This window comes from Erythrolamprus reginae, chromosome 2, assembly GCF_031021105.1.
Source record: "Erythrolamprus reginae isolate rEryReg1 chromosome 2, rEryReg1.hap1, whole genome shotgun sequence".
Classification (NCBI taxonomy): Eukaryota; Metazoa; Chordata; class Lepidosauria; order Squamata; family Dipsadidae; genus Erythrolamprus; species Erythrolamprus reginae.
The window spans coordinates 243,714,617-243,740,938 of record NC_091951.1 but is presented as its reverse complement, the minus strand read 5'-3'; the positions used below and the strand labels follow the sequence as shown (position 1 = coordinate 243,740,938).

Genomic DNA, 26,322 nt, shown 5'->3' with positions numbered 1-26,322 from the left:
TCAAATTTACTAAAGACAAATTTATTTATAAATTCAGGTCAACTTTAGAAAGTTATTTCTAAATATTTATTGACTAAATAATATTTACTTTGAATCTGAAGTTACTGAAGTCTACTCAATGGCCTTTGTTGTCAAAGGTGGAAAAAGAAAACCCTCCAAGAGACTTGAAAGAAGCAAAATGGAGTGAATCTCAAATTCTATTCTATTTATAGCAATTACAGTATACGCAATTCTTAGATTTTCAAGCTGCCTGCACCTATAATCTGGTTCAATGTTTTTTTCAAATTATCTTTGTAAGTACTGTATTCTTCATTACTGAAAAATTAAAGAGTCAGACTCATTACTGCATTGTGTATAAGTCCTGCAAGTTCAAGCAGACTCTAAACATGTATTAATTCTGACAGTTACATAGTATTCTTTTCCAATGTTAGAAATGCCTTTGGCCATGGCACTTAGAACTCCTGTCCTAATAGACATGAAGGTATTACATTGGGGAAAGCTGCTCTACAGGATACTGTGATGATTATCAGCAACTGTAATACTTATTCATGCCCTGTAAAGCACATCTACAAGCTAGCTTTATTATATGACAAAACATTTTATCTTACTCAGCAGCAAGAATGCCTGTTAAGCAAAAACATGAACGAGGCTTTGGCACATTGCACCAAATTTGGAACATTACTTTGACATTTCATTTAAAACAATTTGCATTATTAAAACTTCAAATAATGCTCATTTGGTCCAAACTAATTTGACATTAGACACAAACAATTTAATTAAAGTGGACTGGAGATCTTAAAAGGTGCTACAATTAGGATGTTGAACATTTCAGAGTAGAAACCCCTAAAGGCTAATCTGGTAAATGGTCCACCAGTGATTCACTTGTCTTCTTTGACAAACTGGTTATGATACAAAAAGACTGCTTCTCAGTAGACATAGGATATCTGAACATGAAGAATGGAATTACTGGTATAATGGAGAAAGTGTTAAAGTAAAAGAAGTAGTCCTCACTCAACCATAACTGAGCCCAGAATACCATCATGAATCACTGCAGTTGTTTTTGCAAAAATCATTAAGTGAATGCTGTGGTGATTAAGCACATAAATTTTTTTCTATTTTTTTTTGCTGCAAACTGGAAATAAATCCTAGAAACCAAAATAAAAATGTCAAAAGTCATGGTCACAAACTGTAGGATGGTCATAAAGGTGAGCCAGTTGACAAGCAACCATAATATGCCCATAACTCTCTCTCTCTCTCTCTCTGTGTGTGTGTGTGTGTGTGTGTGTGTGTGTGTGTGTGTGTGTAGCCATTATAACTTTGAAACTGAATTGTAAGTACTGTTTGGGGGAGTATATTCATTTCTAAATCTGAACAGTCACTAAGCAACCCGTTGTAAGTTGAGAACTGTCAGTATGGTTTATCTTCAATAGAAGAAATGCAAGATAATACCAGCCTTATAAGGGAGAAACTGAAATGGAGAAGATCCTTTGATCCCAATTGATAGAAATGTCACAAAGAAAAGATAATATGACTTTCTGCTCTATGGTATTATATATGGAACTATGATGGGTATTAATGGAATTAATATTGAATGGTGGTGGAGACTATTAACTCAGACCAAACTGTTCTGATATAAAATTGTAAGATAGTCATCATATGTCATCCCAGTAAGTTTTCTTTCTTTAATTAGTAAATTATACATCATGTATTTGAAAACTATGATAATGGCTTTGTTAAGGGCAGAACAAAAAGATGCAAAAATGTCCATGTCCACCTCTTAAAATGAGCTCTTTGAAGCCCATAGTCTACAATGGGATTTATCTACCCGTAATATGGATCCAGGACAAGACAGATACACATGAGAGATACATGCTAGCACCCCACTTATACATGTTAAGATATACACTGTACATTATCATCTCTGGCAGGAGATGGATGCTGCCAAATCGTTATGTTTGCTCTACTGCTACCATGACTTAAAACAGTTTGCAAAGGATGAAGAGATTTTCACTCTATCGCAGAGATTCCAAAATTTTCTAGGATTATGATAGCAATTCCCTACCATGCATGGTAGTGTTCTGGGCACTGCAGCAAATTTAGTAACAGTTCTGCTTATAAAGTAATAACATAGTAAAGCTATAACATTGTTTTTTATTATTGTTGTGAGCCGCCCCGATTCTTCGGAGAAGGGTGGCATACACATCTAATAAATTATTATTATTATTATTATTATTATTATTATTATTATTATTATTATTATCCAAATATCCTATGGCACCTCTGAAAATTTGCTATAGCATCCCTATTTGAAACACTATTGTTTAAAAATTAACTATAGGCCAGCATTCTAATATGCAGAGTAATGCTGTATTATACTTTTACATTCTGTTCATTATCAAACTTTATTTAATGTATACTGCTTATGTCCTAGACTACAGATCACATTGTCTCAACTTGGGCTGACATGTTGCTTTTATTACCAATCAGACTCTAGGTGAATAGTATGGCTAATGGTCTTTGGTTATATAGATCCAATAAACATTTATAGACTTTCATTTTGATTGCAGTCCTTACAATATATAAATAGTTTCATATTTATTTATACCCCACTTTTATAATTTTATAAACTCAAGTTGCCAAACATATCTAGCATACATTCTGCCTCCTTTTTCTTCCCTACAACAACCCTGTTAAGTCAGTTGGGTTGAGAATGTGACTGGCCCAAGGTCATCCATCTGCTTTTAGGGCTAAAGTGGGACTAGAACTCACACACTCTTGGTAGAAAGGCAGAATCTAATTCAAAGATAAAAGTCTTATTGTCTTTCTTAAATTATGAGCATGTTGTGCCATTTCCATTTACGAACTATCTCCCTATGTAAGTTTTAAAACTATTCTTTAGACTTGAAAGTGAAAGTTATTAAATGAAGACAGATTCACAGATTATCCATTATATTGGTTACAAAAGAAAATCCATAGGGTAAACCAAAACTCAGAAACCTTGTAAGGACCTTAGTTATCCAGTTAATCCAACAGTATTTTACTAATTGGATCAGCATTGTTTTAATTAATTTAAAAGATATTAAGGTGAAACCCACAAAAGTTTAATAAATAGTTGAAGGAATAAAAAAGGGAAGCTTTGCAGTTAATCGACAAATCAAAATTATCATTCTGCCCAGATTTTCCTAATCATGATGAGCAATAATGTTTACTGTAGTTCCATTAATGAAAACCCTGAAAAATTTCCAGACATACATTATGACAGAAATCTTAATCAAGACTTTAAAGAAAAAAACCTACTGGAAAGAATTTCAAGCTGGTTAACAAAGATATTACTTTTTAAAGCAACATTTGCATATTGTTATGAACTAAAAGGAAATGATTCTCTATGTAGCAGCTGTTAAGACTTTATTTATTTAAATTAACAGGTATGTGAATGGCAATTTTTAAAAATTATTAAAAGCAAAGAAATGCCATCGGATGTATAATATAGAAATTATATTCTCTGCTGCCATAATCCAGGTTGTTCACAATTTACAACTATAATCATGCCCAAAACTTCTGCCTAAAATTGCTGAGACAATTGTTAAGTGCGTTTTGAGCCATTTTATGATGCTTGTTGCCACTTGTTGAGTCACTGTAATAGTTAAATTAGTAACAGTTGTTAGGTGTATCTGGCTTTCCCATTGACTTTGCTTGTCAGATCATAAAAAGTGATCACATGACTCTGGGACAACACTACAACCATCATAAATATGAACCAGTTGCCAAGCATCCAAATTTTGATCAGGTAACCATGGGGATGCTGCAATAGTCATAAGTGTGAAAAATATTTTTTCACTTTTTTCAGTGCCATTATAACTTTGAATAGTCAAAAGAATCATTGTTAAGTAGGTGACTTAACAAATCACAAAAGGCGATTTACAATTTCTTAACCTTTTAAAAGAACATGTTTCTACTATAGGGATCCAGTAATCATCAAGAAAAAACTGAATGCTATTTTCTTGCATTATGCTACAAAGCATAATGAACAGCCTAAATATATGTAGTGTCTAGCATAGTGAAACCTATTCCTAAATCATATCAAGTAGTGAGAGTCAAGATTAGCAAAGTAATTTATATTTTAATACTATTAGTAAGTTCTAAGACAGTCACGCATTAAAAATGAATGCAGAATGACAAATTCATAACTAAGCACCTGGATTTTCAAGGGTTCCCTTTTCTTACTCATGGAAAGCCCCATCCATTCTAATGAATTTACTACACATGAAAAATGTTCAACTTGTATTGTAAAAGAAGAACAAATAGAAAAAAAGTTGTTCATTCTTCCTTTCTTCAAAATCAAAACAATATTACACTACGTGTTTTTAAAAGTTATCTAAAAGTTCACAACTTTTAAAACATTAAAGTTCCATTTGAGTTTCATCTTAGTCTCGTTTGAAACTGCAAACAACTAAAATATTCTTAAGCAATACGCTTATATTACAAATGCACTTGACAGAATTTGCATGCAAAATGTTTTCTGTTTTAGTCCAAGTGTCTCCAATTTCACAGTGTCAAATTATGACTAAGCAATACTAAGCAGTAAGTATTCAAGATAGTTAATATTAATTAGGACCATTCCCTACCTAAATTACAACATCACCTTTTATGAAATTGAAGGATGGAAATGGAATTCCTACAGGGAGAATACAAGTGCAGTAAATAAAGTTCTTTTAATTGTATTGTGATTTATGTGCAAATAAATGCCTTTGGGACTTAACTGCATGCTAGCCAGCTTTACAAACATCTTGTTCATCCTATTAACAGTGCTATCACCAGGCAATATAGAATTGGAGAAATCCATGCAGCTTTTGTTTGAATATCTCAAATATAAATAACTTTTATTTACTACACACACACACACCCCAAACTGTACACAAGGAAAGCTCTTTCCATCTTTCCCATCTCCCACTGACCTATTTGGAAAACAAAGAAAGGCAAGAAAAAGATTGGCAGTTCACACAATAATCACATTCAGCTTTTTATTGGGACATCTTAAATATGAATAATTATCCCCCCCTCAATGTACAAAAGCTTTTTTCATCTTACTCAACTCCCACTGACCTATTTGGAAAATGAGGAAAGGCGAAGAAAAGATTGGCAGTTCTCATAGTAACTGAATGAGATACCATCTAGATTCAGTCGTGAAGATATGTATGGTTTTTATTGGGGTTTCAATATTACTTTTAAATTGCTTTAAATGCTGTTTTTTGTTGTAAGCCATCCGAGTCCTTCAGTAGTTGGGCAGCATATAAATTAATCTAATTAATTAAGGCTGTGAAGACCTGACTTTGCCGGCAAGCCTGGGAGCCCTGAATGTAACATCTTATCACATCCAATTGTAACTGATATTGTATGTCTGTGGGTTTGATTGGATAGTTCATTAGAGTTTATTATGGGTTTTACTGTTCTTAATACTAATATTTGACTTTGTTTATTGTAGGTACTATTGACTGTTGGAAGCCGACCTGGGTCCCTTTGGGATGGGGAGAGGGCAGAGAAGTCAAATTAATGAAATTCAATTCATCCTCCTCACTATCATCCCAGTTTTGAGCAACTTATTTTTTAAAAAAACTCCTGAAAGCTGTTGAAACCTGGCTTTTCTGGCAGGCCTGCAATTAGAATGATTGTAAGCATGTATGTTTTTTTATATTATTGTTATTATTGATTTTTATTATTAGATTTTAACTGTTTTTATTGCTGTTGTATTTATTCCGATTGTTAGCTGCTCAGAGTCCGTTTGGAGTGAGCGGAATGTAAATACAATACAATGCAATTCATAAATAAATGAATAAATAAATATAAATTAAATTCCCAGAACCAGCAGCTCCCAGGCCCCCTTTTCCAACAGGCCCCCTTTCCCATTAAGCAGTTGGCTCCAACGTCCACCATCAGCCCTTGTTGTCACCAGGGAGTGACAAGGGGGCCCACGCCCAGAAAGCAGCCTTGCAGTCCCAGCTCAAAGAAAGCAGTGTCATGCTCACTGCTTTTGGGAAAATAGAGGAGTTGCGGGTCTAAACTGCCGCCCCCCTCAGAAAAACGGCCGCTTCGGGGTTCCTAATCCCCACCCCCACCCCAAAAGGCATTCAGAGGGCGAGGTCTTATTGCATTAAAGTCCTCCATTAAGGCGCCTGAGGGGGGGAGTGTGTGCTACAGGGCATCACTTGCTCGTCCAGGTAGGCAGGGACCACCCACGACGAGTCGCCTCGCGCCAAGCCAACGAATGGCGCGGGGGGGGGGGGGGGCTGGATGTGAGCAGCCGCGAGACGGCTCGAGACGCTCGGGAAGGTAAGGACTTCCTTCGCAGGGGAGAGGCCGCTCGACTCACGAGCCCCCACACGCCCTCCCCCTCCTCCTTCTTATCTCGGGCCCCGCTCTTTTTCCTCCTCTGGAGGCTGTAGCCGGACCCTTAGCGCTCCCTCCCCACCCCTTCCACTGGACTCCCCCTCACTTACTTTCTGCACCTCCATAGCGAGGCCGGTTTCCAGGCAGGTGAAGGAGGGAGGAGGGAGGGAGGGAGGTGGGAGAGAATGAGGGAACGACGGCTGAGGGGCAACGTCGCCGCGCAGACCCTCCCACCAATCAAACGGCCGCTGTTTCTCCAAGCCCGACCCAGCAGCAGCAGCAGTACCAGTACCAGGCAAGCCCCGCCTCCTCCCAACCCTCACCCCACCCCGCCTTGAACCTGGTTCTGGTGTGAGCATGCGCGCTGAGTCTGGGTATCCCGAGGAGGGGGGCTCTACTGAGTCTGCGTGGTTAAGTCGGTCCAGCACCGCCCATGGACTTCGCGTCCTTTTTTGCCTGCGCGGGCGGGGTCCAGCCAGGCGAAGAGAGATGGGGTCTGGTTTAACCTGAGTGGCGGCGCAAAAACGGGACACACCCGATGCGCGCTCGCGGGCGTGTCTCTTTGCCTCTGGCCAAAGGGACTGTAGTACCAGGATGGCTTGCAGAAAAAAACCCCAAGGCGGCTCTTTGCAGCCTTGCGTGATAATGGTTTCAGAGCCAAGGTAGGCATTGGTCCTGCTTGTCTAGGACTGGATGGGATATGCATCTTTCCTATTATTGAACGGGACTTGCAGGGTCTTAGAATAGAAGATCAGAGCAGGAAGGGACCTTGTAGGTCGTCTAGTCCAACCCCGCCCAAGCAGGAAAGTCGCCTACACTATTTTCGACAGATGGCAAGCCAGTCTCTGCGACAGCTTCTGGAGGCAAGCTGTTCCATTAGTTGATTGTTCTCACTGTCAGAAAATTTGTCCTTATTTCTAGGTTGAATCTCTCCTTGACCAGTTTCCAGCCGTTGTTTCTTATCTGGCCTACAAGTGCTTTGGAAAACAGGTTGACCCCCTCCTCTCTATGACAGACCCTCAGGTATTGAAACACTGCTATCATGTTACTCCTGGTCCTTCTCTTCCCTAGGCTAGCCATGCCCAGTTCAGGCAAGGGTTACCTGTCGCTGGCACTCCTGGTGCACTCCCAGTGGCTTTCCGCGCATGTGCGAAAGCAAAAAAACCACCAGAAATCTGCAAAATATCGCACGCGAGCATCCTCGCATGCACAAAGCCAAATCTCAAGTGGGCATGCATCCCCTGTCCTCCCCAAGAACCCAATAATGGCCCACTTCCTGCAACTAATAATAATAATAATAATTTATTGGATTTGTATGCCGCCCCTCTCCGCAGACTCGGGGCGACTGACAACAATAATAAATACAATATGTACAATCCAATAATAAAAAAAAACTAAAAACCCCTATTATAAAACCAAACATACACACAAACATACCATGCATAACTTGTAATGGCCTAGGGGGAAGAGCTATCAACTCCCCCATGCCTGGCGGTATAAATGAGTCTTGAGTAGTTTATGAAAGTCAGGGAGGGTGGGGGCAGTTCTAATCTCCGGGGGGAGTTGGTTCCAGAGGGCCGGGGCCACCACAGAGAAGGCTCTTCCCCTGGGGCCCGCCAAACGACATTGTTTAGTCGATGGGACCCGGAGAAGGCCTACTCTGGGACCTTATCGGTCGCTGGGATTCGTGCGGCAGCAGGCGGTTCCGGAGGTAATCTGGTCCATTGCCATGTAGGGCTTTAAAGGTCATGACCAACACTTTGAATTGTGACCGGAAACTGATCGGCAGCCAATGCAAGCCACGGAGTGTTGAAGAAACGTGGGCGAATCTTGGAAGCCCCACGATGGCTCTTGCGGCTGCGTTCTGCATGATCTGAAGTTTCCGAACACTTTTCAGAGGTAGCCCCATGTAGAGAGCGTTGCAGTAATGGAACCTCGAGGTGATGAGGGCATGAGTGACTGTGAGCAATGGCTCCCTGTCCAAATAGGGCCGCAACTGGTGCACCAGGCGAACCTGGGCAAACGCCCTCCTCGCCACAGCCGAAAGATGATGTTCCAATGTCAGCTGTGGATCAAGGCGGACGCCCAAGTTGCGAACCCTCTCTGAGGGGTCAGTAGTCCCCCCCCCCAGGGTAATGGACGAACAGATGGAATTGTCCTTGGGAGGCAAGACCCACAGCCACTCCATCTTGTCTGGGTTGAGTTTGAGTTTGTTGACACCCATCCAGGCCCCAACAGCCTCCAGGCACCTGCACATCACTTCCACTGCTTTGTTGACTGGACTGTTCTTCATATGTTTTAGTCTGCAGATGAACCTGCAGAATGCAATTGCTGCTAACATTTCTTGAATAAGTACAGTGTTCCCTTGACTTTCACGGCGGAAGCGTTCCAAGACCGCCTGCAAAAGTCAAATTTCCGCAAAATAGAGATGCGGAAGTAATGACACTATTTTTGGCTATGAACAGTATCGCAGGACATCCCCTAACACTTAAAACCCCTAAATTACAATTTCGCCTTCCATTAACAACCTTTAGATTATTACTCACCATTATTACTCACCATTGAAGAAGATACTTAATGATCCTGATAATTATTAACATAATTATTTATTAACAATAATTATTTATTAGCAAATGATGTCATGGATGGGAAAAACATTAGTGTAGAAAAAAAAACCCGCGAAGTATTTTTTAATTAATTTTTTTTTTAAAGCATTGTATAGACTTTTTGCGAATGTCGGACCCGCGAAAGTCAAGGGAACACTGTAAATGACAGCAAGGAAGAATAATGTTGTGGGTCTCTATGCTTCCTAAACATACTTTTTAAAAACTCTCCTGATGAATATTCTGGTAGGTAATCCTTGATTTAACAACAGTTAATTTAGTGGCTGTTCAAAGTTACAGAATCGCCAAGGCAAGTTCTGCATTTGGCCAACTTGTGGGACCATCGTGGAATGAGCTGTTACAAAGCTCAAAGACTACCGAGCAGTAGTGCTAACTACCCTTATGTATGCCAATGAGACTTGGGCTGTATACAGGAAGCATGCTAGGCAATTACACATGATCTGCCTCCATAGAATTCTGAGGATCCGGTGGCCGGATAAGGTGCCTGACACTGAGGTCCACTCCAGAGCAGGCCTGTCATCAATTCCCACCCTGCTGATGAAAGCCCAGACACACAGGGCAGGCCATGTTGCAAGGATGCCAGACCATCACATGAACAGCTTCTCTATGATGAGCTGTCTAAAGGAAAGCAGTCACACAAAGGATAAAGGAACCCTGGCACATGTTGATTCACCAAGGTTGCCAGATATCTGAGGACAGAAGAACAGCCATAGCAGAAGAGGAGCGAGCACTCCGCAAAGCCAGAGCTGTAAATGCTACAACATTGGTGCCCACACTTGTCTGCCCAACATGTGGCAGAACAATTCATGCCAGTATAGATTTTACCATCCACCTGCTGACACATCGTAAACAGCCCACAACCTGTTTAATGTCAGGGTTCTCTTCAGTTCAAAGCTACAAGGGCTCTGAACAAATTGACTTATGACAATTTTTCACACAACCTTCAAAGCATCTCTATGATCAGATGCTTGGCAACTTAAGACCATTGCTGTGTCCCAAAGTTATGTGATCGCTTTTTGCAAACTTGACAAGCAAAATCAATGGGAAAGTCAGATTCACTTAACAACCATCTTAATAACTTATCAACTTAACAAATGTGGCAAGAAAAGTCCTAAAATGGAGCAAAACTCATTTAGCAAATGTCTCACTCAACAACAAAAAAATTGGGCTATCTGTAATTCAGGAAAAACTCAACCCTTGAATCCATTCTCTGGGGTCCTTTCTGTTGAATTTGACAAAGGTATTTCAGAAAAACACAATGGGAAATCACTTCCGTGTTGCTATAGTGACCAGGAGTTAAATTTCAGTGAAGAAAGCCCCTGACTTTTTTTATAATAGCGTTGCCCAATAATACTATAGACAGTTTTTTTCTCACAATTCAACCCAGCTTTTTATGCACGTTATGTCAATATTAGCATGGGATTTTACTTCAAGGAAACAAAGTACTGTATAGTGTAAATATCTGCACACCTTGGGTTTGCAGTATTGTACTTGAAGAATGTTGACCTACCCAGATTGAATTCCTAATACAAGTACAGTAATTGTATTAGGAATTTTGGCAAGGCAGCCAAAAGAGCAGAGATGTGGGGAGGTAATCTACTGTGGAGAATGCTGAAGGAGGCAGTTCTTTACAAAAGCTTGAGGTTGGAAATAACTTGGATAAGAGCGTGTCCTTTTATAATAGTATGTTAAGTTGTTATGTTCCCCTCTTTATTATTTTGTATTTAATTCAAGGTGGCAAACATACCTAATGTCCTCGGAGAGGGGTGGCATATAAATCCAATAAATAAACAAATAAATACAGCCCCCTTCCCACCCCAGTTTCCCAACAACGTCTCTCAGGTGAGTTCGGATAAGAGAGTGTGACAGGCCAAAGTCACCCAGCTAGTTTTCATGCTTAAGGTGGGACTAGAGCTCACAGTCCCCTGGTGTGTAGGTTAGCACCTTAACTACTACACCAAACTGGCTCTCCTAACAACTGCTCGGATTCAGTTAGTGATGGCAGTGTGGATTCCTATTATTAAGTGATACGGTCATGTAATTTCATATTTTGCAATGGCATTGTTTGATGAGGGAAATTCTGGTCCCAGTTACTATTAACCAAGGATTCCTTGTGTGGATGGTATGTATGCAGCATATGAACATATACACCACACATTTTTTACCATTCTAGTGTCCATACATTTAAATTTAAAGGATGTGGAGTTCCGATGTACAAATAACATTTTTGATGGGGAGCCTAAATCTGAAGCGAAAAACCCTGAAAAAGTATGCAAAAGTATGGCTAAATTTATCACAGGTTGTATCAGGAAAGAGGGAGTGTCATTAATATTTAGGCAAAATGAAATACTGCAAATGATTTCTGGATTTGCATAATACATTGAGTCATAAATTAAATAGAAGAGGTTCACATAACACCCCAGAACATAGTTCCCTCTAAGCTGAGCAGAATCGCTCACTTAAAAATCATCATCAACTCAGAGTTTTCCAAACCTGCCCAGAAGCCGAGAAGGAAAGAGTGAGAGGGAAGGAGAGAGAGAGGAAGAGAGAGAAACAGATAGAAAAAAGAGAGGAAGGAAAAGAGAAAGAAAAAGAATGGGAGTAAGGAAGAGAGAAAGAAAATCAAAATCTAGTTTGAAACTAGCTCAACTATTTAAGTGGCATTTTGATATTGATAGAGTTGCCCTATTATGAGCTCACTGTTATAGACACACAGTACAGTATTTTATTTTGAAATTCTCTGAGGCAAAACAGGGTGGGTTTTTTGTTTGTTTGTTTGTTTGTTTGTTTGTTTGTTTATTTATTATTTCTGTGCCGCCCAGTCCCAAAGGGACTGCCGCTCAGACACTATACTTTTCCGCCCACCCCCCAAAAAAATTAGATGGAACACTGCCCCAGAACATTCAAGAAATAACCAAAGTCAAATCAAACATTGTTTGTTCTATGAACTTAGAATTTATAGGAAAAGTAATTCTGTGTTTATTGTTTAAAAAGAGGCTGGAGGCTTATTCCATTGCTACAAAGTCTATTATCCTCCCTCAATACACAACATTGTCGGAATGGAGAGCATCATATTGGAGAAAGCTGATATACCCAATAATGCAAAGTGCTTCATCCATATACACTAAGTTTGGATGCTGCACAAAGCCACACTGTACATGGTTTACTTTTAAGTTAGAGCATCGTGTGAACCCAGCTATTGTGTTTTACAGTGTAGCATGTTGTATAAGCCTAGCCAGGTGGGATTTATGCAACAAAACCTGGCTTGCTGCAATATGTGAATTCAGTAATCTTCACAATAACCCTACTATGTACCCTGTTTCCCCGAAAATAAGACAGCGTCTTATATTAATTTTTGCTCCCAAAGATGTGCTACGTCTTATTTTCAAAGGATGTCTTATTTATTTTCAATGAAGAAGAATTCACATTTATTGCTGAACAAACAAAATGAACATTTATTATATACTGTACAGTAGTTGTCATCACAAACCAGCACAACCAGACAAACTCTGAACCCTATCAAGAATTTCTTACTACTACTGTACCACTACCATGTTGGATGTGTTTTAAATCTGATTGATGCCGCGTTTTGGTATGCAATTTATGTACAGCAGTTTTATATATGTTCTGTTCCAGAATGCTGCGAAATGAAACATCTCCTACGTCTTACTTTTGGGGGATGCCTTATATTAGGCAATTCTACAAAACCTCTCCTATGTCTTACTTTCAGGGGTGACTTATTTTTGGGGAAACAGGTTAGGTGGCTTGTGAATGCACACTTAACTGTGAGCAGGATTGCTTAAATACTTGCACAGCAATCCTGCTAGAGAGGGGGGAAAAGAATTTTAGAGTGAGAGGTAAGGTGAAGCATATGGGAGATGTTGATTTCCTCTTCAGAGGTGTGGTGTTGTCACTTGTGTGGGTTACAGTAATGAAGACTTGCTAACTTCAAATATAATTGCACTTCTTCACATCCATTGCCATTCTACTTCAGGGCAAAGCACCAAGCGTCATCACAGACATTATACATGCCCAAATCCCAGCATTACTGGAAGGTCATTTCTATTATTTGCAGCTTGTCTCAATAAATAAACAAGCTCCTGTTAATGCTGCATTGTCATGCTATAGACTCAACTGTTCCAACCAATTAGAACCCTGGATTTTCTAAAGCTCTTATCCAATATGGATTATTGCCTTGTTCTATTAACCAGCTTAAGCCACTTTAATTTTGTTCGATAGGCTAATTCCTCAATAGGTTAAAAAAATGAATGACCTGTTTGTTTGTCTATCCATCTATCTTTTTATAAGATCATTGTATTTATTATTTGAATTTATATCTATTATTTGACTTTATAGGCTGCCCTTCTCCAGTGGACTCAGGGCATATAAACTTATTAGAGTATAAAATACAAATAAAACTGAAAATAGTTGAAAGGTAGGAGGAAGAGAAGTGTAGGATAAAAGGGAAAAAGAGAAAAAAGGGTTAATTACCAGCTCTTCAGTGCAATAGAATAAACATAACATTACAGCCTCAACTTTTTACTTTGTATACACCATATATTAGCCATTTCTATAACAACAAAAAATCACCCCTTGTCTAATCAGTAAATCCCAAAGTCAATTTCATTATTTTTCTATCTCAAACACAAAATCCAGAAGGAATTTCCAGATAGAAACAAAGTTAGATAATCAATGTATAAAGTTCTCTTTGATTAAAGCAATTAATTTGGCCATCTCCACCAGTTTCATCAGTTTCTCCAACCATTCTTCCATTCTTCCATTTTTGCACATAAAACATTCTTGTATACACATAACCAAAAAGTTCCATTTTTCCTCCAGGTTTTTTACAAAGCTTCATTTCCCCCAAAATTTTCTGTCTATTATCCTCTCCTTCTCCTTCCTTAAAATTGTAGACTGGTGACATAGGTGGGTAAATTTAGAATGCTGACAGATGAAAAGTAGAATGACTTGTCCAGAATTGTAGGCAAAAGCCTACAATAAAATATTAAAAGCATAAAAAACAAGATGTACAATTTTAAAGAAGTAAGGTATGTTAGAAATGGATTAAAAGGCAGAGGGGAAACTTCTCAAGGCACCAACCAGTCCCATTCTGGGCTCCCTACATGTGGCCCTCTGGCCTCCCCACACAAGGCCACTATTATGTCTTGAGAAGCTGCGAAGTTTTCACTCCGGTCCGACAAGGAAGTGGAGTAGGGAAATTCTGATTGGCTCCTTCCCCAATAGGGCTCCCTATTTAAACCCCTGCCAAAAGCAGACAGGGGCTGATGTTTGCTCACCATGACCAATTAAAGAGGTGAAGTCTCTCTGCCAGTCTCCTGCCTCTTCAGTATCTAAACTCAACAACCACAGTTATTTTGTAATTGCAGGGCCAGGAGAGTGGGGGGAGGAATACATTTTAAGCTGGCACTAAAGCTTCTACGACTTAGCACAACTGTAGCTGAAGAGGGAACCAGGGTACTTGAATCAAAAAGCTCTCTACATCGCTAATAGGTGCACATCACCATCAGTTCTGAGTTGATGGGCAGGGGCATTAAGAAATGTCCAGGTTCTAGAACCATATATAGAATAGGTAATCCTTGTCCTTCACCCTGCGCTAAATAATAAATACAGGTAATCCTCAAGTTAGAACTGCAATTGTGCCCAAAGTTTCTGTTGCTAAGTGAAGCATTTGTTAAGTGAGTTTTCCCCATTTTACAACTTTTCTTGCCACAGCTATTAGGTGAATCATTGCATTTGTTAAGTTAATAATGTGGTAATTAAGCAAATCTGGTTTTCTCATTTGCTGAACAGGTTATTAGAAGTGATTGCTAAATCTTATGAGACAAAGAACCTTTTTATTAAACCCTTTGATTAATAAATATGTTATAAAAGTTATTTAAAAATGCTATAAATGTATAATTAGCTGCCCTGAGTCCCATGGGATGGGCAGCATATAGGTCAATTAAATTAAATTACATTTAAATAATATAAAATAATATAATATAATTAATTTTAATTTAATCAAACATTTCTGAGTAAGGTTTATTCAATGCAAAAATATTATTTCAGTCTTATTGGTGCCATGGTACTTGTATAGAAAAGAAATTGTCATCAGGCTGTTGGGGATGCAATTGAATAATGCTTCATTGCAGCATAGGTTTTCACACTATTCTAAATTTATTTATTTTATTTATTTATTTGATTTTTATGCCGCCCTTCTCCTTAGACTCAGGACGGCTTACAACATGTTAGCAACAGCACTTTTTAACAGAGCCGGCATATTGCCCCCATAATCCAGGTCCTCATTTTACTCACCTCGGAAGGATGGAAGGCTGAGTCAACCTTGAGCCAGTGATGAGATTTGAACTGCTGACCTACAGATCTACGGTCAGCTTCAGTGGCCTGCAGTACAGCACTCTACCTGCTGCGCCACCCCGTCTCTTGTTAATTGTTAATGTTCTTGGGAAAAGTTCTTAGACTTACTAATTTGATTTTGAACTAGGGTTTAATATTGGAGGTATCTATGTTCCTTTGAACTACCAGTATATATTTATTACATGGTAGAAGGAGAATGATGTCAGTGTACGGGTGGTAAAAATCCAGAAGTATCTGATATTGTAGTGAATTGTATCTGATGAAAGCTTTTGCCTTTAGGTAAAATGTGTTACTGTAGTGGAAAAAGGTACTACCAGACTCCTCCTGATATCAGTTTCATGAAATTGATACTTGGACAATGGAAATTGATTCTCTACACTGAACTTAATTGCTAAGAGACATTGTTCAACATCGGTGGGATAAAGCTGCTTAGTCCTCCCAATATATCAAGGTAAGAGATCCCAAGGGACAGGGGGAAGGCTTGTGTATATATAGGCAAGCTGTAGCTTACTTCTTAGCTAATTACAGTCAGTGGTTGATTTAGTACATGACATTAAATTATAATGTGGCTTGCTTATTTGAAACTTAGCTACTCCAGTTAACCTGAAATGGTTTATGGCAGGATGCTATGTGGTATCCAGAGGCGATGAATGCATTTGTGTAACAATCCCTCCCACCCTTCCCCAGTCATCAATCTAAAAAATCGGGCAATGTTTGGAGAATCGGGCATTGTTAGTCTGGCAGTAATAATGTAACAGACAGATTTGCATATCCTGGTTATTAATTAAATTTATGTTTATTTAATATTTAAAGTTTTCGTGTTTGCATCTTCATTTTAATAGTATTTGCAAGCTGCCCAGAGGTGTCATATAAATGTCTGTGTGTTTGTGTGTGCATGCGCGAGTGCACACACACACACACACACACACCATTCAAAGGTGGATTGCTCTCATAACAGGGAAGACTATCATCAACAGGGTAAATCCAAATAGAGATTTAATAGAAGCACATACCCATTGGAGTTGGGTGATTTACAGGTGTACTTTCAGATTCCAGAATAATCAGATTCCAGAATCATATGGCTTTTATTTTGCAATAAATACCCTGAATTTAGCTCACTAGCAAATTGGGAGCCACCCCAGCAAAGTGCACTCCTTCACTGGCAACGAGCCCAGCCAAGCAGAACAGCTCCTTTCTCACAAGGTATCACCTTCGTGCATGTGATAGACGAAGTGCCCAGTCTTACTTTCCTGGGTTTCTTCCTGGCAAATTGTGCTGGTCTCAAGTCCTGAGTCGACATTGTTACTCTTAGCAGGTGAAAGGCTGCTGTGTCTCTTCCGCTTCCTGCAGAAGGGAGATACTCCCAATGAAGAAGTCCTTGAAGAGGAGGAAAGTAGCACTAGGCAAGGTCACCTTGAGCCAGGGCTGCTTGTCAGGATGAAGGAGTGTGTTGGGCTGTGGCAGGGGCTGCTGCCATTGCATCGCTTTCAGAGGAAAATCCCAGTTTTATATATGGATAGTTTCATATACAGTGGTACCTCTACCTAAGAACGCCTCTACTTACGAACTTTTCTAGATAAGAACCGGGTGTTCAAGATTTTTTTGCCTCTTCTCAAGAACCATTTCCCGCTTACAAACCGGAGCCTCTGAAACTGTAACTGGAAAAGGCAGGGAGAAGCCGCCGTGGAGCCTCTGTAGGAATCTCCTGGGAGGAAACAGGGCCGGAAAAGGCAGGGAGAAGCCACCATAGGGCCTCTGTAGGAATCTCCTGGGAGGAAACAGGTCCTCCACCCTCCCTGTGGTTTCCCCAATTGCACACACTATTTGCTTTTACATTGATTCCTATGGGGAAAATTGCTTATTCTTATAAACTTTTCTACTTAAGAAGCTGGTCATGGAACGAATTAAGTTCATAAGTAGAAATGCCACTATATCTGTGTGAATCTAGTCAAGTATGGGTAACAGAAAAAAATCATGGTTAGCCACATTGAGGCTTCTTGACGCAATTTGCTGAATCAGGACATTGTAAATTTCATTTTCTCAGGTCTGATTAGAAATGATTGCTGAAAGATTTTATCTTGATTTTAATGATATTGTTCTTGTTCTTATATTATTAAGATGCCTGGAGCATTGCATAAACCGGCAGCCAGGATACAAACTTAATTAATAAATAACACATTTTATATACCCTGTTCTGTTATTTTTAGTAGAGGTGTTGGATCTTCCTCTCAGCAGTTTCTTTTTTTTTTGTATTCTAAATATTGATACCATGATGGAATCTGGCACTGACTTATAGGAGGGAAGAGAGAAGAGACAGATCAGATTGAATCATTTGCATGCAAGAAGACACTAAGAAAGAATCTTTCCTAATTCTTCACCGCATTTATCAGATTAGTTATGCAAAGTGTTGTTTAATCTGGCAAGATTCCTGTCTATGAATGAACTTCAATAAAGAAACTGCTTAAGCAATTCCTTATGTCATCTTGTTTTCCTACAACTGACATTAATTTTGCCATACTCCAGGCTCCTGTGTAGGAGAGAAACTTGAAGAATTTGGGAGAATGCTTTCTTACTTTCTTCCTGCAATGAATTTTGGCCAGTTCGAAAACGGTGTCTGCTTGCGGGATCTCACTCACCATGGAGAAAATGTTTTCTTCTGGAAAGAACCCTGGGCTTTTAATTTTGACTCTGTGCTGCCATCTTGTGGATTTTAATCCCCCCACCCTATCAATGCCACTGGGAGTAGCATTTTCAGAAATAAAAATAAATACAGTGGTACCTCTACTTACGAACTTAATTCGTTCCGTGACCAAGTTCTTAAGTAGAAAAAGTTTGTAAGAAGAAGCAATTTTCCCCATAGGAATCAATGTAAAAGCAAATAATGCATGCGATTGGGGAAACCACAGTGAGGGTAGAGGCCCTGTTTCCTCCCAGGAGATTCCTAGAGAGGCCCCACGGAGGCTTCTCCCCACCTTTTCCGGCCCTGTTTCCTCCCAGGAGATTCCTAGAGAGGCTACACAGAGACTTCTTCCTGCCTTTTCCAGCCCTGTTTCCTCCCAGGAGATTTCTAGAGAGGCTACACAGAGACTTCTCCCCGCCTTTTCCAGCCCTGTTTCCTCCCAGGAGATTTCTAGAGAGGCCCCACAGAGGCTTCTCCCTGCCTTTTCTGGTTACAGTTTCAGAGGCTCAGGTTTGTAAGTGGAAAATGTTTCTTGAGAAGAGGCAAAAAAATCTTAAACACCCGGTTCTTATCTAGAACAGTTTATAAGTAGAGGCATTCTTACGTAGAGGTACCACTGTAAATAAAAAGGACCAAGTTCAAATCCTGTTTGATACCCCCCCTCCCTCCATGAACAGTCAACTGCTTGCTATGATACAGAGCTATGTAACTAGAATTTCCAGCTAATTTTCTTTTCCCAAAGTCTGCCATGAGGATGGTCTTGTTTAGCTATCCAAATTCTTAACTTATTAATGTAAACAATGTGGGTACTTTACGACCATATTGTAGATATACATATGAGATAGGAGCATGTGATGTTAGTTGGATGCCTACACTACTGCTACTTGCTACTCTCTGATTACATGGCCAGTAGAGGGTGCTGTGGTACTTTTCTACTGGGCCGTTCTATTTATGTGAGAGTTGTGAACTGTAACTCTCATACTACCGATTTCTTACAGTGGGGATCAGATATCTAATTCTCTGATGACTCCGAGTCCATGATACAGAGGGCATGAACAATGTAAATTCCTTAAAAAATCAACAGACCTATACTGCCATACATTGATGCTTTGCATTGACAGGGGAGGAGTTAAATAGTCTTTGGCAAAGCTTCCCAACTTGTGGATACTGAGATTTAATACCCATTGTTTGTGTTCTTGTCTTAATCAGTAAGAAAACCATTTGAATATGCACCAGCTGACTGGGGGCTGAAGGGAAAGTACAATGGTGAAAGATCTTATAAGAGTTGGCAATTTGGACCATTGGCTGGATGGAAGAGTAGCTGAAGATTGCTGAAGGGAAAAATGGAGAAAGTTGATGTTTGACAGAGAAAGATTTTATGTAAGGGTTCTGCCACGAACAGCAATTTGGTCAATTTGCACAAAGTATGAACTTTGTTTATATTTGCATTCAATGTGTCATATTAGTGTTCCACTAAAAACGTATTATTTAACTAATGTCAGCCGGGGTGGCGCAGTAGATAGAGTGCTGTACTGCAGGCCACTGAAGTTGACTTGTAGATCTGAAGGTCAGCGGTTCAAATCTCATCACCGGCTCAAGGTTGACTCAGCCTTCCATCCTTTCGAGGTGGGTAAAATGAGGACCCGGATTGTGGGCGCAATAGCCTAGCTCTGTTAAAAAAGTGCTATTGCTAACATGTTGTAAGCCGCCCTGAGTCTAAGGAGAAGGGCGGCATAAAAATTGAATGAATGAATGAATGAATGAATGAATAAATAAATAAATAAATAAATAATACTCATTAACGACTAATCCCTTAGGAAGCACAACCAATAAAAACCACCGTCTGTTATTTGCTCACCCACAGAACTCAAGCCTCATGCTAAATTTATTTCAAAGTGGAATTTAGCCAGTAAAGGGAAGGAACCCTTTATCTCCCATAATAAATGGCACAGAGGCCTTCTGCCTAGTTTGGGCAAACTACGCATTGAAAGAGAAGGGAGGATTTGCACCCCAGTACTGGAACGTGAGAGTTTTAAGAGGAGTTAATCCAAGAGAAGAAAAAGACCTTTTAAGAGCAGGAAGAAGCTGTGCTACTTAACACAGCCGTGGAAATCATTTTGTGAATTGAAAGGAAGAGGTCGGAACTGTTGGCAGAGAGCAGAATCCAAGGGTCTCGAATTTGGGGTTTGGCGCTTTCCAGCACAGGCAGTGGGGCAGGACGAGAGCCTGGCTGGCCTAAAAAGGGCTTCTCCCTTGTGACCTACAGGGGTCAGGCTGTGGTTTTGATGCGCCCCCTGGGAAGAGGACCAATGGCTTTGGGGCTTGTTGACTGAAAGCACATGGCTGATAAGGCAGCAGATCTTGTCAAGGACAGCTGGAGGGGACAGGTCACATCCCCAGAGAGCTATTGCGCAGGGACTGATGAATTCTCTCCTGATTCCCGGCTGAGCCAGTCCCCGTGCAGCATTTTATTGATGCTGGAAGTTCCTAATGTTCATAGGTTCAAGATTGCTCGGAAAGTGATAAGGTCAGAGATTTAAACAGCAGGAAGCAAATATTGACACAAATGTCAACCGTTTCTAACACGGTAGATAGGAAATTGGGTATTGATTCCCAGCAAAATCCAAAGCAAGGAATTTGCTGAGGCTGCAGACATTCATGACAGCTCCTCGGGGTCCAGTTTGAACAATGCATGTCCCCCCCCTTTCCCCAAGGACACACTAAAATGGAGAAGGCATGGTCTTTATTCTGGAGGCCCCCAGGAGAGAGAACTCCTTTTAAGAAAATCAGACATTGCAAAGATGAGAGCCCATGTGGCATTTTCTCACACACGGGGATAGCTTCATTGCTTTTGCATTTTCAGGTTCCGTGAATTTGTTTAAAAATCAGCCCCTTTTTGCTTTTGGTATCAGAATAAAAGCTGTACACAGTGACACAGAAAGTTGGTGCTTTTCAAAAACGTAAGAGTGGCTTTTATGTGCGTTTGTGCCCTTGAGTGCATGCACTGAAGGCAATCTTAATGCCAATTATCATGCAGAATTAGGTTGTACAGGTTGTCCTCGGCTTACAGCAGTTCACTTGGCAACCGTTCCAAGTTACGACGACACTGAAACAATGACTTGTGACCAATTTTCACACAACCATTGTAGCATCCCCATGGTCATGGGGTCAAAATCCAGATGTTTGGCAACTGACTGATATTTATGACGGTTGCAGGTCTTGAAGTCATGTGATCCCCTTTTGTGACCTCCTGCCAAGCAATGGAGAAGCTAATTTCACTTAAGAACAGTGTTATTTATTTAACAACCAGAGTGATTCACTTAACAACGGTGGCAAGAAAAGTCATAAAATGGGTCAAAATTCACTTAACAAATGTTTCACTTAGCAACAGAAACTTTGGGCTTAACTGCAGTTGTACATCGAGGGCTACCTATATTCTGTTCTTTGACCTAAACGATTTGAGAAACACTGGGATAACTCAACTTCAAATATCAACCAACAAATGCTCTACCCTCCACATCGGCAAAAAGAATCCAAACCGCACATACGAACTGAATAAACAATCTCTCACTGCCAAGCCACACTCAGTAAAAGATCTTGGAATACTAATATCGAATGACCTAAGTGCTAAAGCCCACTGCAACAATATCGCCAAAAAAGCTTCTAGAGTTGTTAACCTGATCCTACGCAGCTTCTGCTCAGGCAATCTCACACTACTCACAAGAGCCTACAAAACTTTTGCCAGACCCATCCTAGACCACTGCTCATCTGTCTGGAACCCATACCACATCTCAGACATCAACACCCTTGAAAATGTCCAAAGATATTTCACCAGAAGAGCCCTTCACTCCTCCACTCGAAACAGAATATCCTACAAAAATAGACTAACAATTCTGGGCCTAGAAAGCCTAGAACTATGGCGCCTAAAACACAATTTGAGTATTGCCCACAAGATCGTATGCTGCAACGTCCTACCGGTCAATGACTACTTCAGCTTCAACCACAACAACACAAGAGTACGCAACAGATTCAAACTTAATATGAACCGCTCCAAACTTGACTGTAAAAAATATGATTTCAACAATCGAGTTATTGAAGCGTGGAACTCATTGCCAGACTCAATTGTGTCAACCCCTAACCCCCAACATTTCTCCCTTAGATTCTCCACGATTGACCTCTCCAGGTTCCTAAGAGGCCACTAAGGGGCGTACATAAGTGCACTGGTGTGCCTTTCGTCCCCTGTCCAATTGTCTTTCCTTTCTCTCACTTATCATATATATTTTCTTTCATTCATATATCCTCTCCTCTAAGATCACTTTACCCTTATATATATTACTACATGTCTATTTTTCTTCCTATGTATTTGTGTATTGGACGAATGAATGAATGAATGAATGAATGAATGAATGAATAAATGAATGAATGAATGAATAAAGGCAGGCAGGCAGGCAGGCAGGCAGGCAGGCAGGCAGGCAGGCAGGCAGGCAGGCAGGCAGGCAGGCAGGCAGGCAGGCAGGCAGGCTAGCTTTCATGGCTGAGATAAAATCAGAAATCATGTCTCCTGGGTTCTAAGCCAGCATCTTTACCACAACATCAAATTATATTCCACTTTAAAACAAAATCCCAGGGTGCTCCATGTCAAGCTGTAAATGCAAATGTCTGCGATTAGATCCAGCAAAGACCTTCAGTGAAGTGTTAGCTAGAACAAGAGCCTGGCTCAGCCTCACATTTTGCACTTATTAAATTAAACTGAGGCAAGCAAAGAAAGAGACGATACCGTGGATTCTGCTTGTCTCGTCTGCAGACTGCCAGGAACAATGGATCTTAAAAGGGAGCCAAGGACAAACGGCCACTGTTGGCTGCACATTGGCTACTTATCATAGCCTAGGTAGAGCTTGAATGATTGCTACTCAGGAAGTTCCTAATCTGCTGTTTTATGGCTTGATTTGTTGGCATTTATTGTTTTATTCATCTTCCCTGTTTATCTCTGCAGATCTGACAAGTGGTACGAGAACAATCCAGCCTCCTTGGATAACCGAGACATATTCTATATAGACAAGATTATAGATTTCCCTCCAGAATAATTAACATACATAATTACACATCGGAGACGCCTCTGTTCTTCCGAAAATCCTGCATGGAAAACTATGTCTCAGCAACTGGCTTGCCCTCATTCATTTACCCATAAACAACTTTTTATATACACTATGGTAACTGTGACTGATGCCCTCGGAGGTTTAACTAAACATACTTTAACAGTTAAAACAGATACAAGACAGCATTGGATTGTGTTGGTGTGCAAAAAGCATGCTAGCCAAGCTACAGGAGGCTTTACCATAAATGTTCTCTGTCAGTTTATTTTTAATCGCTATGAGTCGACTGATTTGACAACATACGATGAAAGAACTTGCCAGTGCTCCTTACACAGAACTGATCATGTTAAAAATGTATCATTCATGATTTATTTACAGGTAGTTCTCGACTTATGACATTTGGGACCGTATGCTAAGTAACGAATTTGTTAAGTGAGTTGTGTCTGATCTTATGACACGGTAATTAAGCAAATCCCACTTCCCCCATTGACTTTACTTGTTGGGAGTCGACTGGGAAAGCAGTCGTAAAAGCGCGAGGACCAGTAGTAAAGTCACTTTTTTCAATACCACATAATGCTAAACGGTTACTAAATGAATGGTTGTAAATCGAGGACCATTTGTATGGAATGAACTGTAATGGGCTGAATATATATATCATGATAACTATAAATCAGAATGACTAGCTAAACAGTAAGTTACAATTAAATACAGTGTGACTCTGTGCTACGTCTGACTCCAAATTGAGTTAATATTTAAGGAAGACTTATTTTTAACTGAAATAGCTATTTCCTTTCCAATCGATTTCTTCTGAGACCAAAGTCCAAAGGACACTTACTTGATGGTGGGTAAATTTTGTTAAATCCATTTGACTTGGGGCAGGGTGTATTCAAAATATTTCATATATATTCTATTTTCATATTTTTATTGTATTGTTGATTCCATATTGAAATGGTGGGGGGAGGCAGAAACTACTCAGTGAGTTCAGGTCACAGTTGAAATCCTTGGTAATTATAAAACAATAAATATGTCAAGTTTAGCTTTCTTCAAATTCAGTGGGGATAGGCTTGCAACTGAATCTAATCAGTCAATGTGAATTCAGCATGAACTGGAATGAAAAACTTTCAGTGTTTCAGATCTCTTCACCAGGTAGGATAATACTGACATTAAAGAATAAAGGTTTCCACTGTCCAGTTGTGTCCAACTCTGGGGGGGCGTTGCTTATCTCCGTTTCTTAGCCAAGGGAGGCACCGTTGTTCAAAGATCCTTTCCAGTATCATGTGGCCAGCATAACTATATGCTAAAGCGCATGGAAAGCTGTTATCTTCCCACTGAAATGATACCTATTTATCTACTCACATTTGCATGCTTCCGAACTACTAAGTGGGCGTCAGCAGAGGTAAATAGCAGCAGCTCAAACCTGGGCTGTCGGCCTTTCAGCTGACAAACTCAAGATCTTTAACTGCTGGCCTATCATGCTTCTTCCAATTCTTCCAATACAAAATAGGAAGGAACAAATGACCCATCCAATTCAAAGTTTGAACAGCAACATGACTTTACTCAAAGACGACCCTGTATTTATCTATATTTAGGTGAAGAACATTGCCTAGTTGGAAGATCGTAAAGTCCTTAGTTCAATTTCCTGGTTGGTATGTTTTCTGGACACTTTCCTTCTGTCTGTCTCGATAAAATATTTCAGCATAGCTTAGCACTTCAGAAGCCTTTCCAGAAGGTATTAACTGCTCTCTTCCTTTCCCTTTCTTCCTTACTTCAGTTTTAGGGCAACAATTGTCATCAAAAGCTCTTTATTTCATGCCCACATAGAAAATGATGATTGGCTAATTGAGCAATTTAGTTAGATGTGCAATTCTACTAGGCTTTTAGCATTATCGGAGCCTATGATTATTAAACCCAAAAAACTGAAATTATGCAGTGGAGTTGAAAACACCATGGTGCACTGCCCTTGTCAGGTTTGACCCGAAGTTATCCCTATTTGTGGCATTCACTAGGTCCATAATGGCAAACCTATGGCACGCGTGCCACAGGTGGCATGCGGAGCATATCAGAGGGCACATGAGACGTTGCCCTAGGCCAGCTGATTTTCGGCCTTGGGAACCTTAATGGCTTCTTAAGGGGGGCAAGAAAAACTTCTATTTGTCTTTTTCAGATAGGAATTAGCAAAAGAAGCAGTCAACAATGTAAGAGATTACAGATGTAATTTGGAAAGCGTAAAGCACTAGAGTGAAAAATCCCTTCCAACTGGCTTCGAAATCCAAGCCATGTTTAGTGCTGAAAAAATTTCAGCAAATCCCTATTAAAACAATGATTTTCCATGGCTTTTACAAGAACTTGTTATTTTACAAGAAATAGGTCCTTCACCAGCCCATGGAGATGCCGAGACCTTTAGAAAGCGGACAGTGTTCTACTATTAAAACGAGCTTTATTCAGACAAATGAAACCAAGGAGGAAGATAATCAAATCAAGATTCCCTATCTTCCAATCTGGCGAAAGCAAGAAGCGTGAAAGATATTTACAATCGGTAGAGAAATCAGGTTGTCTTAAAAAAAACACTGTGTGTCAAAGTACTATATCATGTGGTATGCTTAAAACAATATGGAAGTTGCATCCCTTTCTCTTGAGTCCAAATTGAATGAAGTTGTCTTTGTTCAAAGTTGCCTAGGGAACAATTTTGTTCCCTAGAACAATCAAAAGAAATGTGCTCTCAGGTACTTGACTATTAAAACAGCACTAGAAATGGGATAATATTTTAAAGAAATAAGCCGAGGAAGTAGAGTTCCTTAATAGCATGATTAAGTAAAACTGAATGTTTAATTTAAACAAGAATATTGAACTTTTAAAAAAATGTAATACTTGATTAAATCACTTCTGAATTACAAAATCATATACATTTTTTTGGTATCAATTAAATAGCTATATTGCAAGAATTAAGAATCCAATTGGAAAAAAAAATATGGGACATTTTCAGGACATGCATAAAAATTAAATTTTGCTGCTGGGTCACTGTAGTGTGTCATCATAAGATCATGTCACCGGGCCAGAATATATCAGGGACCGCGTTCTGCCGCACGAATCCCAGCGACCAGTTAGGTCCCACAGAGTGGGTCTTCTCCGGGTCCCGTCAACCAAACAATGTCGCTTGGCGGGACCC

The 26,322-nt window shown here is 40.0% G+C and overlaps 1 protein-coding gene and 1 long non-coding RNA gene across 6 annotated transcripts in view; one reads left to right on the top strand and one right to left on the bottom strand.

The window, feature by feature from the left end:
* The window catches only part of FSD1L (fibronectin type III and SPRY domain containing 1 like), a 46,859-nt gene extending 40,130 nt beyond the window's left edge, over positions 1-6,729 (bottom strand). For 2 of the 3 annotated variants that reach the window (XM_070742377.1, XM_070742375.1), the window contains exon 1: positions 6,495-6,714. In XM_070742377.1, the coding sequence (XP_070598478.1) occupies positions 6,495-6,509 (15 nt within the window). In that variant the 5' untranslated portion in view covers positions 6,510-6,714. Of the gene's footprint in view, positions 1-6,494 lie in introns of all 3 variants that reach the window. The other variant, XM_070742374.1, reaches the window with a different exon arrangement.
* LOC139162236 (uncharacterized) lies at positions 6,273-24,344 on the top strand. 3 transcript variants are annotated; one of them, XR_011558285.1, is made up of 5 exons: positions 6,273-6,327; positions 7,306-7,407; positions 15,663-15,834; positions 19,273-19,443; positions 23,057-24,344. It is a non-coding gene; the product is annotated as an uncharacterized lncRNA (long non-coding RNA). The 3 variants fall into 3 exon arrangements; XR_011558283.1 differs by lacking the exon at positions 6,273-6,327 and adding an exon at positions 6,865-7,046; XR_011558284.1 differs by lacking the exons at positions 6,273-6,327; positions 7,306-7,407 and adding an exon at positions 6,865-7,046.
* Positions 24,345-26,322: the final 1,978 nt, after the last annotated feature.